General features: G+C 37.7%; 1 protein-coding gene across 1 annotated transcript in view; it reads right to left on the reverse strand.

Moving 5' to 3' along the window:
* Positions 1-831: 831 nt before the first annotated feature.
* Positions 832-19,971, reverse strand: part of abtb2a (ankyrin repeat and BTB (POZ) domain containing 2a) — a 28,509-nt gene continuing 9,369 nt past the window's right edge. Inside the window, exons 2-17 of the mRNA XM_048185166.1 lie at positions 16,339-16,488; positions 12,906-13,113; positions 10,599-10,751; positions 10,193-10,358; positions 10,015-10,104; positions 9,540-9,641; positions 9,251-9,347; positions 5,903-6,026; positions 5,577-5,818; positions 4,017-4,195; positions 3,790-3,895; positions 2,347-2,449; positions 2,168-2,258; positions 2,021-2,089; positions 1,742-1,855; positions 832-1,645 (exon numbers count right to left, since the gene is read on the reverse strand). Coding sequence (XP_048041123.1) covers positions 1,445-1,645; positions 1,742-1,855; positions 2,021-2,089; positions 2,168-2,258; positions 2,347-2,449; positions 3,790-3,895; positions 4,017-4,195; positions 5,577-5,818; positions 5,903-6,026; positions 9,251-9,347; positions 9,540-9,641; positions 10,015-10,104; positions 10,193-10,358; positions 10,599-10,751; positions 12,906-13,113; positions 16,339-16,488 — 2,195 coding nt within the window. The 3' untranslated portion in view covers positions 832-1,444. The remainder of the gene's footprint in view (positions 1,646-1,741; positions 1,856-2,020; positions 2,090-2,167; positions 2,259-2,346; positions 2,450-3,789; positions 3,896-4,016; positions 4,196-5,576; positions 5,819-5,902; positions 6,027-9,250; positions 9,348-9,539; positions 9,642-10,014; positions 10,105-10,192; positions 10,359-10,598; positions 10,752-12,905; positions 13,114-16,338; positions 16,489-19,971) is intronic.

The raw sequence follows: 19,971 nt of genomic DNA on the forward strand, positions 1-19,971 counted from the left end.
TGAGATGCCTTCATCTGATTGATTTTTGAAGTCAGCATAGATGTATCCTTCACTGCCTTTGATATCCCACAATCCTATGTATTTTGTTCAGTGACAGTTGAGCTAGAAAAAGAAAGATGGCGTCTGAAAGGGGTTTCTTATCAGTTTGCGTGTAAATGTACATTTTTCCACTTCTGATGTGATTTGTAGCGAGAAATTACTACTGTAGTAAATAAATATTTGTTTTAATTCTCACCAAAGATCGCTTTTGTGAGGTACCTTTGGGCTCAAATGTTGCCTGCAGAGTCATTGGCAGCGAGGCAACAAGTCAGCTGCCTAAGTTTTCAGATGTAGCCAACATATAGCTATATTTCCATGGCTGCATCCGAAAACTTAAAAATGCTGACTTCAGAGGACGCATATGACATGTACTCATCTTAAAAGAGTGAATTACCCCTTGAAAACCTTATAAATTTTCATTTTTCTGAGTGAAGATGAACTGGCCTTGTGTTTATCCATCATGCAGTTCATACAAGCATGTAACCAAAATGAACACGAGTTTACTGAAACAAGCATAGCTACTTGGCTGTTGGTTAACACTATCCAAGTAGAGGACACTTGAACAGAGCCACTTGGTCACAGTTCTTGGCCTCATGGACTACACTTCAAGATCTCAGTGGTGACAGTCACCCATACATACTGTTTCAAGAAAATGCATATTTAGGTATCCCAAACTTCTGACACTCCTATTTTCATGCTATAAGAATTTTCAGATGTGACCAACCTAAAACTGCAAATCCTGCCTGCTCCCTATATGCTAGCATAGGAAAAAAAAAAAAATCAATACAAATGTATTTTTCATGTTTATTAGTAATTTGAAAATTACATGTACCATTTGATTGCTGCATGAAAAATGTTATATCAAATAATTTATTTTTTATTGATCCCAAGATATCTCCGTACCATTGCCATACTGCATATTAGAAATATATTTACACTTGTGATATGAGAATACAAAAGTATCTACAATACTGCTATGTACATTTTTCATAAATCTTCGTAGGCAGGTGTAGGACACTTTGACCACTGGGGGGCGCTAATACTGCAGTTTACATAACTACTTCTCAGAAGCACATGGGTACTTTAAGTAGCTTGTTTAAAAAAAAAGTGTATCTATACTGAGGTATGATCAAACACCTCCTCAATCCACATTTAAGTTCATTATCCATGACCAAAGCACAATTTTATGAAAAAATTTTATACATTATATCATCATTTAAGTCTTAAAAACTGTAATAAATAGCTCACACAACACATTAAAACATTGGCACTGAATAGGAATTACAAAGATGCCACCTGGAGGACAAACATCTAACAATGTGTTGGTAAGGGACTTCACACGCCTGCCTGCAAATGTGAGCTTTGTTAACCACATCTGTTATTTCGAACATTTTCCCTCATGCGCTCAAGCTCGACATGGGCCACAGATCGAGTGCAGCCGTGAAGCCAGTGTAGCCTGAAGCCCATCCAATGCATCTGGATCCAGTGCAGTGCTGCAGTCAGAACCCAGCAGCAGCTCCTCAAACTGCGCACAGTCCAGAAGACTGACCATGTTCTGCAGGAAAAAGCCTTCACAGAACACTGCCAGCTCCACTGCCTCACTCACCTGCTCAACAACACACAACAAAACACAGATGACATCAACAGACTGAAGCTGGATGCTGAAACAATGAATATGCTCAGGTAAGCTGTATGTACATACTTTGGAAGTCTGGTAGATGCTCACAGCGTTGTTGAGGTTTATTCTCTCTGAGCAGAGGAGTTCACAGTGTCTCTTCAAAACTGGAAGCTGGAATGAGTGTGCCACAGGTAGAAGCTGTACAGAATATAACATAATGCATCACAGCTTACATTAACATGTTTTATTCTCATTTTTAATGCCAAGTAAATTTAATTACAGAAATATATTTATACAGTACACTTAAGGTGTACGGTACTGTGTAGTGTATATGCTGTATGTCCATAACATGTTTTTTCTTACCTCCAGCAAATCATGCACAGACACGTCTAAACATTCTATTCCTCCACAGTACAGATGTGCCATCATCATCTGAAATGAACATTTCGAATTTTACTTGTCATATATATATGTTTGTTGTGTATGTTTAGGCCAAGGTTTCTTGGATACCTGGAATGTGCTGTATTTTATGTCAGTGATTTCAATGGCCATGTGATCTGATGCGCCATTGCTCCTGTAGAGGCCCAGCAAGTCTCTGAACCTTAAATGAAACACATATACAGCTTAACCAATCACGTAACTGATTGTAAGGTGTGTTACATTAAAATCAGTTCAATTAAGAGACCCACCTCTGTGAAGCAGACATGAGCAGAACTCGGTGGGCATAAAATGGCCTTCCCTCCACCACAAACATCACATCAGACATCTCAGTGTTGTTCAGAAAATGAGCATCTGTGAGGGTGACACCGTACTTATTAAAATCCTATGACATATTTTTGATGCTGAATTGCAATGCAGTGAGATGTTACTGGTACGTTAAAAGTCCAAAAAGTTTTGGGTCCGATTTTTTTGTTAGTTTTTTTTTTTTTTGTTAATTCATTAATCTTATTCAACAAGGATACATTAATCACAAATGACAGTAAAGCATTTTACATTGTTACAAAAAAGAAGAAATCCTGAAAAATATATCATGGTTTCCTCAAAAATATTAAGCAGCATAACTGATTTCAACATTGATAATAATAAGAAATGTTCCTTGATGACCAAATCAGCATATTAGAATGATTTCTGAAGGATCATGTGACACTGAAGTGAATTACATGAATAATTACATTTTGATGTATTTTCAAATAGAAAACAGTTATTGTGATAAAATACAGTTAAAATGGTTATTTCACCCAAAAATGAAAATTATGTAATTTATTACGTTCTATGGAAATCCGATGAAATCCGAAGGCTCAGTGAGGCCTCTATTGCCAGCAAGTTAATTTACACTTTCAGTGCCCAGAAAGGTACTAAAACATATTTAAAACAGTTCACGTGACTACAGTGGTTCTACCATAATATTATAAAGCGACGAGAATACTTTTTGTGTGCCCAAAAAAACAAAATAATGACTTTTCAACAATATCTAGTGATGGGCGATTTCAAAACACTGCTTCAAATCCTTTGTTTTGAATCAGTGGTTCGGATCACGTGTCAAACCGCCAAACTGCTGAAATCACGTGACTTTGCCGCTCCGAACCACTGATTCAAAACAAAAGATTTGAAACAGTGTTTTGAAATTGCCCATCACTAGATATTGTTGAATAAAGTCCTTATTTTGTTTTTTTTGGCGCACAAAAAGTACTTTTGACGCTTCATAACATTAAGGTTGAACCACTGTACTCACATGAATTGTTTTAAATATGTCTTTAGTAGCTTTCTGGGCATTTGAAAGTGTTAATTATCTTGCTGGTAATGGAGGCCTCACCGAGCCATCGGATTTTATCAAAAACATCTTAATTTTCATTCTGAAGATGAACAAAGGTCTTACAGGTGTAGAATGACATGAAGGTGAGTAATTTGTGACATAATTTTCATTTTTGGGTGAGCTAACCCTTTAAATTGTAATAATATTCAACAATATTACTGTTTTTACTGTAATACTGTATGATCAAATAAACACAGCCTTGATGAGCATAAGAGACTTCTTTCAAAAAATTAAAAACATCTTACCAACCCAAAACTTTCGAACGATAGTGTAGGTGTAAGAAGTACAGTATGTTGCGTGGTGATCTACAGTACATTACCCAGCTGGGCTGTAGGTGTGTCCTTCACTGCCAGAACAGATGGGACGGCTGTAGAGCAAACACAGTGGCTAAAGATGACTGCCAGCTGCTTACGGATGTCCTTACTCTGAATGTAATAAAAAAGAACATATGGACAAACATGAAACAATACTTGACAATTCTTGAAATGTAGCATCACACTTCTAACATTCACATGATGTTTTGGGTGATGGTTTTGTTAAGGTTACCTTGCTAGTTTTGATAATGGAGAAGAGAAGTGGAAGACCCTGTGAGAGCAGCTCCTCACAGTATTTTTCTTCCCCAATAGTGGTGAAGTCTTTGAGGAGAGAAAGCGTGAGTTCAGTCCTGGACTGGAGTTGGGCACTGCGCACGGACTCCAGCCATACATGCAGCTTCCACGGCACTCCTGAGAGAGAACAAGCTTGTTCAAACTCATTGATCTGTTTACCTCATTCTAAATGTGTTTATACACTACCATTCAAAAGTTTGAAAGACTTTATGTTTTTGAAAGACATTTCTTATGCTCACCAAGACTGCATTTATTTGAACAATAAAAACTGTAAAATTGTTCACATTTGTGAGAACCTAAATTACCTATTATTTTATTTTGTTTAGTGTTCTGTTCGAAATCATGGGAGAATTGTGATCTCTGTTTGAAACCCAAAAATTGTGATTCTAAATTTATCCAGAATCATGCAGCTCTTACCCTTAATGAATAAAAGTATTAATTTCTAAAAAAAAAAAAAAAAAATTAAATTAAATTAATAAAAAATGGTAGTGTATATCTCAGGGGTTGAGAATACATGATTCTACTAATATAAAATAACAAATATTTCTTTTAAAACTACTGGTATTGCTATAATGGTGACAAAGCTGCTTGTTTTGGTTATCTTAAAGGTCCCGTTTTTCGTGGTTTTTTGAAGCTTTGATTGTGTTTATAGTGTGCAATATAACATGTGTTCATGTTTCGCGTGTAAAAAAACACAGTTTTTTTTTACATAATTTACTTATCTGTATACCGCTGTTTCCACTGTCATAAAAACGGGCTGATGACTTCCTTGTTCTATGAAGTCCCTCCTTCAGAAATACGTAACGAGTTCTGATTGTGCCAGCGGTTCCTGTGTTGTGATTCGACAGCAGCTTAGCGCACCGTGCCTGGAAAGGTCACGCCTCTCACCATAACGTGGAGATGCACGCGCTCAGTGTTATTGTAAACATGTCTTTAATTTTACCCTATCAATTTGAGCCGGAATCAGACCCGGTGATTGGACTGCGGGATGAAAATAACAGCGTTTCGACGACATGGCGACAAACACACTCTACAAACGCAACTCTTGTGTATTCCTGTGGGCGGAGGTTAGTCAAAAAACTGTTTTAGTGACGTCATTAAAGAAGGAAGTAGAGGGATGTAGTCCAAACTGGCCGTTCGATGTAGGCGACTTCTGTTAAATAAAATATCTCGCTTGGCATTGAACTTTGAGCTTTAAAATTTTACAGATTTTATTTATACTCTAACAACAACATTACACACTAACTAAAGTTTGAAACATGGGATCATGAAGAACGGGACCTTTAAAATTTGCTGAGTTCCCCTGGTGGACAAATTGCAGGTTAATCTAACCAATGGTTCACTAATAATCTCTCTCAATAGGTTGACTGAGTCTGAAATCAATGACTGTAACACTTTGCTATGCGCTACGTGCCAAAAATCTCTCACTCTTCATGCATCTGTAATTCAATTTGTTGTCCTTTTTCTTTAATTTATTATACATGAGTCAGATGAATACCCAGTGCCCTGAGCTCCATGGTGACGTCCAGGTATCCGTGCTCGGCGCTGTGCAAGCTGGCTTCCTGCAGGGCTCTGATGCGGGCTTTACACAGTCGTGGAGAAGAGACAGACTTTGCATTTGCTCCCTCCTCTATTTCCTGCTTCTCCTGCTCTTCTACTCCCTCTGCCAGGATCTCCTCCAGAGAAAGAACGTCCTCTTGCAGCCGCTGAGGTTGACTCAACAGCTTCCTCAACACGTTTCTGGGGGGGGATATTCATTTCATATGTTCATAATGAAATTGAATCACTGATCTTGATCAGTGTGTGTTTGTGAGGGGTCAGTACCTGTGTCCGTGTGCTGCAGCATGACTGAAGCAGTTCATGCCCTCATAGAATGATGATGTCAGATGCACCCGCAGCATGGGGTCAGCGCCGCGGGACAACAACAAACTCACCATTTCGTAGTTCCCTGAAAACACGCATACACACACACACACAATCAAAACTATGTTTCTAATAAAGCCTGACTAGGGAAGTTCTTTGCAAGTACTATATACCCCGCTAGAAATGTTACGTTCCCAGAACATTCTCAGAACGTCCCTGCTGCCCTTGTCAAAAAAATTGAATTGAAAATTAGAGCTAAATTGACTAACAAAAGCAGCTGTTCAAAGAAAAACTTTTTTTTTTTGTTCTGTTATGTTTTACAAAAAAAGCTCTTTACAGGTATCTGGATTAATATTATAAAACATTTTCTTTAAAATGTAGATCTCTCGTAGTAAATCATTAGCTGTCAACAGCACATGCATGAGCTAATGTAACTGCTGTATCACTGCATCAGCAACTACACAGTTACTGCAGTCTTTAAATAAAGCAGCAGAACATCAGTGTTTCTGGCTCATCACTGACTGAAGCACAGGCGCTACTCTCCTGCACAATGGTAACCTCAAAAAACTCAACAGAAACAGAAACACTATTAATATTAAACACTAACAGATCTCTCTAGATCTCAGCGTCTTCACGTACTACAAACCACTCTGACTTTGTTTCTTTCATACAAATGTTCTTAATGAGGTGTTGAAGTTTTATTAAAATGTATAAATGTCACCGTTATGGAGGTAAGCGCTTGCTTTAGTTGGGATCCCTTGATGTTCTTACTTTATTTTTTCTCCAATTGTTATAACTGTGTGTTTATAAAGCACATTTGTTACAAAAAATATTTGTGAGAAAAAAAAAACCTGATCAAATGGATTTAATTGCTCATTGTTGATGACTACATCATACAAGGGTCTTATTCACTGATCTCTGAATATTGTATTTTCTTTCATGTTGTTGTAGTCCTATGATAATGCATAAAATCTTGTCCATTATTCAGATGGTATCATGTAGACTCACACAGACATCAAGATTCTGCGTATGATCCTCAACAATGGTGACAAAATTTTCAGATAAACAGATCAACTCTGAACATCACAAAACAAGCTACTGAAGTCACAAAAAAGATTTTTGCTTATTGTCACCATTGTTGAGGTTCATACGCTGATTCATGATGTCTGTGTGACTCTATTAGAGACCGCTCAAAACTCTTGTCTGTATAATGAACTTAAAAAAACCTAACCATTAATTAACGCAAAACTAACATATAATACAATCATAGTTTAATCTCTGGAGAAAATCGTTGAACCAGCAGCACTAAACAACCCAACTTATCTGATCAGAATTTCTGTTGTATTTTTTGCAATAACAAATGTCTCTTGAAAACACAGTTATAGCAACCAAAGAAAATCTAATGGTAAAATGGCAAGAATCCAGAGCCCACCTAAAGAAAACGCTCACCTCTATAATGGTGACTTCAACCAGTTCCCAGAACGTTCAGAGACGGTCATGATGTGGAGTTCTTTTAAGGTTTGGGGAATGTTATTTGGTGGACCTTCAGGGAACATTCAGGACGTTCTGGGAATGTTTAGGGGACTGTTACTATAGGATGTTCTGGTAACTTCCCAAATGTCCTCTTTGTAACGTTCTTGCGCGGGAACGTTATTAAATGACCAACAGAGGACCATGTGACAACGTTCAGTTAATGTCCCAAATATCCTCATTGTAACGTTCTTATGTGACCATAAAATAACCAAATTGGAACGTCCCCCCTAAAGTCATATAAGGAACCTTGAACCTTGTTATAGAGGTGAGCGTTTGCTTTAGATGGGCTCTTGATTCTTGATATTTTAACATTAGATTTGGTTGTTTAGTGCTGCTGAGTCTAAACTATGATTGCATTGTATGTTAGTTTTTTTTTTTTTTTTTATGAGTTTTTTTTTTTTAAGTTCATTATACAGACAAGAGTTTTGAGCGGTGTCTAATATAGTCACAGACATCATGAATCAGCATATGAACCTCAACAATGGTGACAAACAAAAATCTTTTTTGTGACTTCAGTAACTTGTTTTGTGATGTTCAGAGTTGATCTGTTTATCTGAAAATTTTGTCACCATTGTTGAGGTTCATACGCAGAATCTTGATGTCTGTGTGAGTCTACATGATACCATCTGAATAATGATAAAAAATCATAGGACTACAACAACATGAAAGAAAATCACCATTCAGAGATCAATGAATAAGACCCCCTGTATGATGACATAGTCATCAACAATGACCAACCAAATCCATTTAATCAGACTTCTTTCCTCACAATTATTTTTTTGTAACAAACACACAGTTACAACCACTGGAGAAAAAAAAAAAAAGTCAAAATGTCAAGGGTCAGGAGCCCAACTAAAGTAAGCGCTTACCTCCGTAACGGTGACATTTATACATTTTAATAAAACATCAACACCTCATTAAGAAGATTTGTATGAAAGAAACAAAGTCAGAGTGGTTTGTAATAAATGAAGACGCTGAGATCTAGAGAGATCTGTTAGTGTTTAATATTAATAGTGTTTCTGTTAACTGAGTTTTTTGAGGTTACCATTGTGCAGGAGAGTAGAGCCTGTGCTTCAGTCAGTGATGATCAAGAAACACTGATGTTCTGCTGTTTTATTTAAAGACTGCAGTAACTGTGTAGTTGCTGATGCAGTGATACAGCAGTTACATTAGCTCATGCATGTGCTGTTGACAGCTAATGATTTATTGCACCAATGCTGCATTTATTTGATCAAAAACACAGTAAAAACAGTAATATTGTGAAATATTACTACAATTTAAGAGAACTGTTTTCTATTTTAAAATATTTTAAAATTCATTCCTATGATGGCAAAGCTTAATTTTCAGCAGTCATCAGTGTCACATGTTCCTTCAGAGAACATTTTAATATGCTGATTTGCTGCTCAAAAAACATTTCTTTTTTTAATCAATGTTGAAAATAGTTGTGCTGCTTAATATTTTTTGTTAAAACCGTAATTTTTTTTTTTTTTTTTTCAGGATTCTTTGATATATAGAGTTCATAAGAACTGCAAATCTTTTGTAATATTATAACTGTCTTCACTGTCACTTTTGATTAACTGAATGGGTCATTGCTGAATAAAAGTATTAATTTCCTTCATAAACTTTTGAATAGTAGTAATATTATTTACACTCAAATACATCTGCTACTATTTGCAAATAGCCTCTGCTATAGTTTTCTTTATTTGGAGTACTTTCAAACATAACTCTTTAAAAGAAAGCACATGATAAGGATGGCTTTGCACAGTTTTTTCCCACCTGCGGCAGATGCCAGCTGGAGGGGTGTTTCTGCTGAGCTGTGGTGGCCATTTCTCAGGGCTGTGCCCTCCACATCTGCTCCCACATCTAACAAGAGCTGGAAGTTCAAACAAAGTTCATTTAACACTATAGTCCTCCAGTGGCAGTTTGTAATGTTAACATACTATACAAACTTAAAACATGCCTTCTTTTATAAGTCATTTTTAAAATGAACATTAATAACATACACTATTATTAAATCACTACATACAGTAACAGGACTGTACATATAACTAGTATGCATGTTCACCTGTACTACAGATATGTGTCCATGCAGCACTGCAAAGGTGAGGGCCACCCAACTGCGGCTCTCAGGATGGACAGAGGGATGTTTTGGTGAACAGTTGGGCACCTGAACAGAAGAACAAAGTGAAAAAAATAAGTATTTCTTGGTAAACAACCAAATTTCTACTGCATACTGTATGTGTGAGTTCCCAGAGTATTACATTACTGCAAACCAACCATCCATTCAAGAATGTTAACCTGAAATGAGCCCATCTGTAAGATATTGATCAAGGGTGACCAATCAAGCTCCTGAAGGGCCAATATCTTGCAGAGTTTAGCTCCAATCCTAATTAAACTAGCTAATCAATGTCCTCAGGATTAATAGGCACTCTTCCAGGCAAGTGTGTTGGGGAAGGACATTGGCCCTCTAGGAACAGGACTGGATGGCCTGTTATAGATACATGAGTGAAAATGCAACTGAATGAACACAGTGTCATTACCGCTATGTCCAAGTTTGCTCCAGCATCAATGAGCATGTGCACCAGCGCCTCGTCCCCTGCTGAACAGGCGTACATCAGCGGAGTCATGCCCTACATACCCACCCAGAAAGAGAGAAGGTTAAACATCAAAAAACATGGTCAAGCATACAGCTGTTCCAATCAGAAGTTCAGGGTTCACCTGGTCATCCATTGTATTCACCCCATCTGGGCCCAGAAGCTGGATAGCCTGGCCAATCAGATCAGTGCGGCCAGAGTTGAGCATGCGAAAGCCAAGATCCAGATTAAACTTGTCTGCGGCAGCCTTTGAATCTAGACGTTTAAAGGAGGTGAAACAGCACTCTGGCCTGAGAAAAAGAAAGATGGAGAGAGAGTGAATTTGGAGTTAATTACATTAAAAGCGTGTGAGTAAAAAATACTGCAATAACTTGGCAAAATTCTTTTACAGATGGAAAGCCAAAGTACAAAGTTAACTGGGTAAAGATGGAAAGAATTTGAAATTGGTGCTGCGGTATGTGCGAATTAAACCCTTGACCATGATGTTGCCAGCACTATGCTCTACCATTTAAACAACAGGAACATCTTACTTGAGCTGTCGAGGTTCACAGTCCAGTCCAGGGAGAAGCTGTCGGGCAGTCTGTCTCACATCATCACTGTCCACTAACAGGCTCCGTCGATGCTCCGCATGGACCATAGCGACTCGCATCCACTCCATCAGAGGAGGAAGGAGAGGAAATGGCCTGAGAGAGACATGCCGTTATTCAGTTATTTACCAACATCTTTCACCAAAATCGAAATGCGCACACACAAACATGCTTAAACCCAGCAAAGTTCAGGGAAGATCAACAGTGGCACAAAACTGAATCAGAGAGAACTGAGCACAGTGTAATTACAAAGGCTGCTGATTTGGCTCACAACAGCCTCTTTCAATCCTGTCATTTATTACCACAAACAAGCCTTAATCACAATTTGTATAACAACATCTGCCATCTTCAACATTCACAGTCTCACTGGAATTCAAATCAGTGTGATATTACAGAACGAATCCTCTATGGTTTTCTTCTTCTCTAGTATCTGTGCCAGGAGTGCTGTGATTGTGAAGCATGCTCACAACCATAACTGTCCACCTGCTAAAAACATTAGTATTCATTATCTGACTTGAATGCAGAGCAAGGTTTCCACACAAAGTGAAGCCCTCTTATCTTACTAGAACAGACCTGAAGGTGAACTTTAAAGTATGTCTATAATATATAGGGGAAAATAAAGCTAATTTCAAAGAAAATAAAAGTCATAACATCTGAATTTATTAAAGCAAAAAAATTAGTCGTTACTCACGTAGAAGGCGACATTCTCAGGACCTTGCGCAACGTTCCCTAAAAGTTCTCTAAAGATGACGAAAATTCCGAACCTTTACAGAACATTAGGGACGTTCCTAAAACGTCCTCTTTTGGTAATGAAAGTGCTGCAGTTCAAGGTTCCTTATATGACTTTAGGGGGACGTTCCATTTTGGTTATTTTATGGTCAAAAAAGAATGTTACAAAGAGGACATTTGGGACATTAACAAAACGTTCCCACACGGTCCTTTGTTGGTCATTTAATAACGTTCCCGATATGAGTTTAGGCGCAAGGTCACGAGAACGTCGCCTTCTACACGGGTGTTTTATAGAAAATAATAAAGTTTGAAGTCACCGTTATAGAGGTGAGCATTTGCTTTAGATGGGCTCTTGATTTTTGACATTTGAACATTAGATCTTCTCTGACTGCTTTAACTGTGTTTCCAAAACATGCTTGTTATAGCAAAAAAACAAAAAAACAAAAAAAAAAACAAGAGAAACTCTGATCAGATGAATTTAGTTATTTAGTGATGGTGATTCAATCATTATGGAGTGTCCTGATTTTCTCTAGAGTCTAAACTCTGAGTGTATTAACTGTTAGGTTTTTTTTTTTAATTCATTATACAGACAGAGTTTTGAGTGCTGTCTTTTAGACTCACAGACATCATGAATCAGCATATGAACCTCAACAATGGAAACAAACAAAAATATTTTTTTTGTGACTTTAGTAGCTTGTTTTGTGATGCTCAGAGTTGATCTGTTTATCTGAAAATTTTGTCACCATTGTTGAGGATCATACGCAGAATCTTGATGTCTGTGTGAATGAACTGAATGATGCTGTCTGAATAATTTCTGCACAATGATAAAAACTTTCAAAATATCAAAGCAGGACAGGATTTTATGCATTACCATAAGACTACAACAACACGAAAGAAATAAAATATTCAGAGATCAGTGGATAAAGCCATGTTATGATGATGAGATCACCTTAAACGAGCACCTAAATCCCTTTGATTGCGTGTTTTTTTTTTTTTGTTACACAGTTACAACAATTGTGAAAAAAGTGAAGTTAAAACGTCAAAGGTCAGGAGCCCAACTAAAGCAAGCTCTTACCTCCGTAACGGTGACATTTAGACATTTTAATAAAACATCAACACCTCATTAAGAAGATTTGTATGAAAGAAACAAAGTCAGAGTGGTTTGTAATAAGTGAAGATGCAGAGATCTAGAGAGATCTGTTAGTGTTTAATATTATCTGAGTTTTTTGAGGTTACCATTGTGCTGGAGAGTAGAGCCTGTGCTTCAGTCAGTGATGATCCAAAAACACTGATGATCTGCTACATGTTGTTTTATTTAAAGACAGTAACTGTGTAGTTGCTGATGCAGTGATACAGCAGAATAAAAAGCTCTTGGATTTCATCAAAAATGTCTTAATTTGTGTTCCCAAGGTATCTTACAGGTGTGGAACGACATAAGGGGGAGTAATTAATGACAGAAATTTCATTTTTGGGTGAACTAACCTTTTTAACAGGTAAAAGGTTTTAGCCCATTAATCTCACCTCTCTTTGATGAGGGCTATCCTGGGTGGTTCAAGGTTGGGGTTCTCCAGTGACTCCATCTGTGGACTACGTAGGTAGTAATAGAGTGTATGAAGGGCGTCTGGAGACCAGGAGATGGGCTGCAGGCAAAAAGGGCGTCCAGGACTGAGACTGGGACTTGCTGAAACCAAACGCTGCATATGATGCATTGCACGGGACACCAAGTCACCTGGAGGACACACACATACACTTGAACTTCAAGCACAAACCATGTAAAATGTTTCATATTGTCAAATAGTATCTTTAGCATGCAGAAAAAATAAATGCCTTTCAAATGGGCCCTGCAATAAATTCCCTAAGTTCTGAAAGCAGACAAGCACCAAAATCACAATGTGCTGCTAATAGAAAGGCCATCTGTGTTTCCAGTTCAATCCCATAAACTATAGACAGTAGCTGTACAGCCAAGTGCAATTGTGTCACTTTTTACGTGCTGACAACACACAACACAAAGCATATTTCAATATAGCAAAATATATCTTCCGCCCCATCTGTTTTATGTCCAAATGTGGAAATAGAAGAGGATTCGGATAAACTCAAACGTCTAGGAGCTTTATTCTAAATTACTCTGAGGGGCATTAAATCTGCTGTTTTTGCCTCTCAGTGCAGAAATCCAGGCTCAAGCTGTTCCCCAAAGGAGGAGAAGATACGCTGAGGACAGGCCAAAGACACACTCCTTAAAATCTGTGATGACCATTAAAGCAGCTTACAGTAAAGTCAGTGGACACAGTCCTCCATATGTGAAAAGCATCATAGAGGAAAGAGATGAGAGAACACAGCGACAGCGGAGATGCATCATTTTATCCTTGACTGGAAATACTGCTTTTGTACTTAGTTATAGCTGGCTAATCTTTAAACAACAGCTAATATGTGAAAGAAATATACATAGTTATCAAGAGGGGTGTGGGAAACAATCTAAGCAATCAATAACATATGGTCTACATGGACCTTTATGAACACTCGTGCACATTAGTTGTTAACAAAGGGCTGCTTTACGATTGCTTGAGTGTCTGCAATCATAAAGCATAAAGAGGGTGCTTTTTACTCCTTTGACCCAAACAGAAGGTGCTCTTGTACCAGCAAAACAACTGCAGGAGTGTTGCTGGTCCCCTGAGGGAGAGCGTGTTTCCCTCTTTGGTGAATGCGAGCAGCGGCCCCCCCTCCCTCATCCTGAACTGCGGTCTGCAACGTAAACAAACTGCCCACAGTTTAGGCACTCAAACCCCCCCAGGCAGGCCTGCAATGTCGAGTTGTCAGAAGAACGGCACTTAAAATGTACAGATGTCTCTCTCTGTCTTACAGACATGTAAAAACAATCATGCAAAAATAGCATTTCACTGGACAGTAATAGACTGAGATGAAAAATGGACAACAACAGTGTTTCTACATTAAAGTTTTAACGACAAGTGCCTTTTGGGTGACCTAATTCTTAAAGAGAACTGCAGTCTTTTACTAGGCTGAGAAAAGCTATTTCTTCTTGGTTAGTTCACCTAAAAATGAAAATTCTGTCATCATTTTCCTACTCTCATGTCATTCCAAAGACTTTCATTCAAAAATGAAGATATTTTGAATATTCTTTAATCCTTTTTTGTCCATCCTTTGAAAGTCCACGCAACCAAATCTTAGTATCGTAAAAGCAACCAAAACTAAAAAGATATATCGTAACAGTCATCCAAATTAATCAAGTGGTTTAATCCAAGTCTTCTGAAGAGACACAATCACTTTATATAATCAAAAGATTTAATTTAAGCTTGAACCAACATTTACAGTGTCTTTATGAACTTTTTTAAGCATCACAGTTTTGGTTGCTTAGGCTTTCAGAAATCTAGTTTCATTAAAAATGTCAATATTTCGGTTTCCAAGATGAACGAAAGTCTTCTATATAAATGATGATAGAACTTTAATTTTTGAGGGGATGAATTATCCATTTAATCAGTTATTAAGAAAAAAAAAAGAAGAAAGTTTTACATTATTGCTTATAGTTTCATCATGATAAAAGCGTGTTTAAACATATAGTGCAAAAAGTGTAGTGCAATACACAAACAAATTATTTTATGAACCAGTTCATTTTTAGTGAATCAACAAACATACAGTGCGACTAGTGTAGTTTGATTCTCAAACCAGTAACTGTTATAAGCCTGTTCTTCTTAGTGAACCTAAAATATATTGTAGAGGCAAATGGTTTAGTTCAGTGGTTCCCAAACTTTTTAGCGCGGAGAAGGGATTACCATCCTTCTGCGTACCCCCTCTCTTCCACTTCGACTGCAGTCACACCTTTACCATTAAGGGACAATATTTGCCCCCTAAATTGATTTTCCAGTGCATGTTTTTTCCTTTGTGAATAACTTTATAAAATAAATAATGTTTTAAATAAAAAATGTTCAATAGAGAAAGTAAAACGTTGAAATATTAAACTAGAACCGCCAGTAGGTGGCAGCAAGTCGCTGTTTTTATGAGTGAATCATCGAGTCATTCATTCAGTAACGAAGCAAGTGGCTGTGAATGAATCATTGAATCATTGACTCTCACGATTCGTTCAAAGCCGCAGAATTGTTCGCGAAACACAGACGTGTGTTGTAGTTCTGCTGTGGTTTTCGTTAGAACTATTATTTCATTGCAAAATAGAGTAAATACTGACATTACTGTGTTTAAAATGTACGTTTTGTTTTTTTTGACCTGTTGTATAATAATGTCACGTTTGCAGTCATGTGGATATTTGGGAACAATTGTTATCATCATTAAATACAAGAACTCACACAAGGTATGTTTTTGTATCAGAGAAAGTTTGAGTCTTAAATCGAAATTAATCCATTATCTGTGTCTATATTTCTTCTTCGTGCGAGTAAGTGCTAAATCCTCACTTTTACAAAGGAGAACGACAGTAATTTAGCGCGATAAAAGACATCATGCTGCACGCAATCTATCATATGCATGCTGCTTGTGTGGATGCAGTCATTTTTGACTGCAAATGATGAGGTAATTTGATTAAATGTACTGGATTTACGACATTTTGTTAGTTAGAAATACATATTCGATTTTAATATTATTTTATGTTAGAATTAAATGAACTAGGCTACTCAGCATTTGTTCGTGTACCCCCTTTTGTCACCTCACATACCCCCAGTGATACGCGTACCCCAGTTTGGGAACCACTGGTGTAGTTGAATACATGAATGAATGGCTATTAACCGGTTATATTTAGTGAATCAGAATCACTTAAAATTAATTACTAGTCTTTAAAAGTTCTAAAAGAACCATTACTCGAACCATTGAGTTACCAGATTAAGGTTAGGATCAGATTCAGAACCACAACTGTTAAATTTCTCTAGTCATATGACAACAATGTAGCATTTCTTTGTTTTTTAACTGAATATGAATTGAAGGGGTTATAACTTACTGAGTTCAGAGAGGCTGCCCACGCAGGTGGCCAGCAGGGCCTGCTCCAGCGTCCTGAGCTCCAGCTGTGCGTAGGCATTCTCTCTGCTCTCCACCGCTGAGTCTGGACCCTCAGCATACGGGCTGAAATGGGCAGGTAGAGACAGCTCACCTACACATGAACAAGTTTCAATGAGATGAAATCATCAGAACTCACAACAGCATCAAACAATTCAATAATATTTGATTCATTTATCGTATGTGTCTCTAAACATAAACTCTTGCGTCAGTCTTGTACATCTCTGACAATTATGGGGGGATGGGGGGAGACAGACTGCCAAGGGAAGGCCAATCGTTTCCAGTATGTGTCTCTGACAGAGATAAGAGGAGGAAGTGCGGTAAGTCATCATTTCCTCTACTCGGAACGTAGCTCTTTCTCCTTTCTTTAGTTGTTTCTTCCATGCTCATTTATTCATGCTGTGTCTGATTGCTTTTCTAAATGTCTCTAAGTATCAATTCCATTTCTGGAGATGATTTTTTTTTTTCTGATTTATTAATTTATTATTATTTACAATGTACAATAATCTTTGGCATGATATGTTTCAGCCAATTCTAAAGCCTGGTGCACACTGGACGATTTTGGCCACGATTTAGCTGTCTGAGACAAATTTTGGGAATTCTAAAAAATTCCTCTGATCCTAGGCCAAAATCTGTGGTCTTTGATTGCTAGTTTGACATGTTCGCCAACAGCAGATTAGTGATGATTATGATCAAATTTGACCTCTGATGAAATTCTGCCAGTGTCAGAAGTTTTAAAGTCCTGTTCTGCAGTATGGCTTCTCTTACGATGACCATCAAATCAAAAACCGATAGGAGCGCCGTACCTGATGACGATATTAGTGCAACAACAACAAACCACCACTTTCCCCACACACGTCGTCTTCATTTTTTTCTGAGATCCTACAGTGTGACATGGCTTACAGCTGGGATCACGTTTACCCAGTCTGACAAGAAACAATCGTAAAATCGTGCAGTGTGCAGCTGGTTTAACACTGGCACACCGGTGATTATACTGAATCTGGCTCCCAACAGAAGGGTGATCTATTTCTTCTCACCTCAGTATAAGTATAAACATAAAGAATTATAAATCCCTACAGAGTTATAAAATATGATCTGTTTTTTGCTCGCATGCAGAGATGATACATTTCCAAGCTTTCAGAAACAAAGTGCAAGTTGATAGTCAGTAAAAATAATGAGCAGATCATATGTTTGGCAGCTGATTTATCAAACTCAAATACAGGATATGTGTTTGCTTTGCTTTTTATTTGATTTGAAATCCATGCCTTCCCCTGGATCTCTCTTTCACTGGGTATCAGAAGGGGATCAAATGAGGGATTTGCGTGTGGATTTGTTTTCTTCAAGCTAAACGATAAACCATTCATGAAGTACAGTATAAACAAGCCATGATGACTCAAAATATCTCTCCAGATGTTGATCATCATCTGATATTTTGAGGCAATTTTTATAACATTGTTCTTAAATTGTATTTGCTATTTGGTTGAACAAACTCATTGTAAAGCCACGTTTTGCAGCTGAGTGAACCATGGCCTCACTCATCCACTGCCAATGTTTTGTTTTTGCTACAGCAGCAGATTCTCAGCTTAGCGTGCTACGATTGCCTACTAAACACAAAAGAGTGATCTTCAGAGCAGAGCATAGCAGTTTTTTGCCTGAACGATATTCAAAGATATACTGTACTGTAGCTTAAATGAACAGAAGCTGTGTATATATGCATTTAATACTTTTCCATATAAATCATTAAACACCATCATGTGTAAAAATTAAAAACAGAATTGTGTGGACGGGTCACAGTGGTATATATGCCACTGTTTCCAAATAATTATGCTGCACAACTTTTTCAACATTGATGATAATAATGAACGTTTATTGATAGTAGTTTGGGTAACTCACCGACTAGCAGATGTTGAAAAATGAAAGATGTTTTTGCACATACTGTATGTAGTAATGAGTCTAGTCAGAATATAACTCTGTCTATAACCACATATGCATATGCCTTGAACTGAGGCAATCTGGTCTAGTTGAGGTCATTTTACATGTGCTACAGATCATAGTTATTAGTTAATACAGTGCAGCTGAAAATACAGAAATATGTCTTTATAGAGACCCCAAATCTAAAGCAGATTTGCATGTGTAGGAGCTGTGTAGCTGTTTGGTCTGGCCTCTACGGCCAGATGGGTTTGTATATGGGTACGGGTGAGCCACAGGGTGTGTGATGCAGCTGGTCAGGCTGTGGACCCACAGACCCAAACCCCTCTATCCAGGACACACCCGTTCCCTTTCCCACAGCTAGCCGTGTCTATACTGGCAGCCGTGAGGCTTTGACATGCGTCATAGGCAGCCACACGCTCCCACAGACACACATACTGTACGCTCTCATCTGCTACCATCATTGTGGACTGAGGGGAATGTGTGTGCACTGCCATTATGTGGAGAGAAATTGAGCTCACATACACCACTGATGGGGGACTGGGAAATCCATACAAGTGTGATAGGCCTGACCAAGAGTTACACTGCCAATGAAAGAGAGAAGGAGAGAGAGAAGCTGGGAAGAGACAGGGTGAGGGGATGGTTGAAGTGATGTGGCAGAAAATACACTAGAAATGAGATGAGCAGCAACATTTACTGAAGTGAATCCAATCTTGAACTCTACTAATGTGCTTGTGTGTGTATATTGTAGATCAAAAACCATCGTAAAACCAGAAAGATGTCTCACAAATAATATGGGATCTTCATTTAAAACTCTATCGGAAACATCTAATATTGGAGTTTTATGACTTCAAAATGTGTGAAACAAAATGCTTGTTGTCAGGGTGCCAGACTGTTAAGGGCTTCTACTGGAAACAGATGTGTATGACAAAAACTCTCAGGTCTGAGTAACTCAAGAACTATTTTGATCGTATTTTTAATCTTTTAAAATCTGATGATATAAAAACAAAACCCAATAAATCAATAATTACAGTATTTTATATTATGTCCAATTACCAATAAATGACCCACCATTAACCCTTATATGCATACCTCGGGTCTTTAGTGACCCGGGACGTCATTTACTACCCTCCTCCTCGTTCATTTTTGAAAGTTAGACATCAACCTTCTTGGTATTCCTCAATCAATTCATTATAAAGAATATAACAAGAAAAAAAATCATAAAATTATAAAAGAATGCCTATTTTTGTATTCATTTTTTGTAAAAAAATTGTATAGGGTCGCAAACGACCCGAGGTGTGTATGAGTGTACCTATATTTTTTCTGCAGAACAATAATTGAATCTTAGATGACGGAATAAGTGCAATTCACCTTTATTCCACAAGGTGGCAATGTCTGATACACAATGCTGAAGTGACGACTCATTTAGACAGAAAACGAAATAATAAGAAAAACATGAAATGGCTCAGCGATTTACTGCAGAGCGAGTACTAAACGCAATCAAATATGACTGTAACTGTTACTGGATGGATCTGGTGAAGCTGTTAGCGATCAAAATATTGATTTTGAAGATGTTGAAAATTATATAGTTTTGAGAATACGTTTGAGATCGCGAATAGGCTCATATTCGTGACCTCAAACATAAACC

This window comes from Megalobrama amblycephala, linkage group LG3 (genome assembly GCF_018812025.1).
Source record: "Megalobrama amblycephala isolate DHTTF-2021 linkage group LG3, ASM1881202v1, whole genome shotgun sequence".
Taxonomy (NCBI): Eukaryota; Metazoa; Chordata; class Actinopteri; order Cypriniformes; family Xenocyprididae; genus Megalobrama; species Megalobrama amblycephala.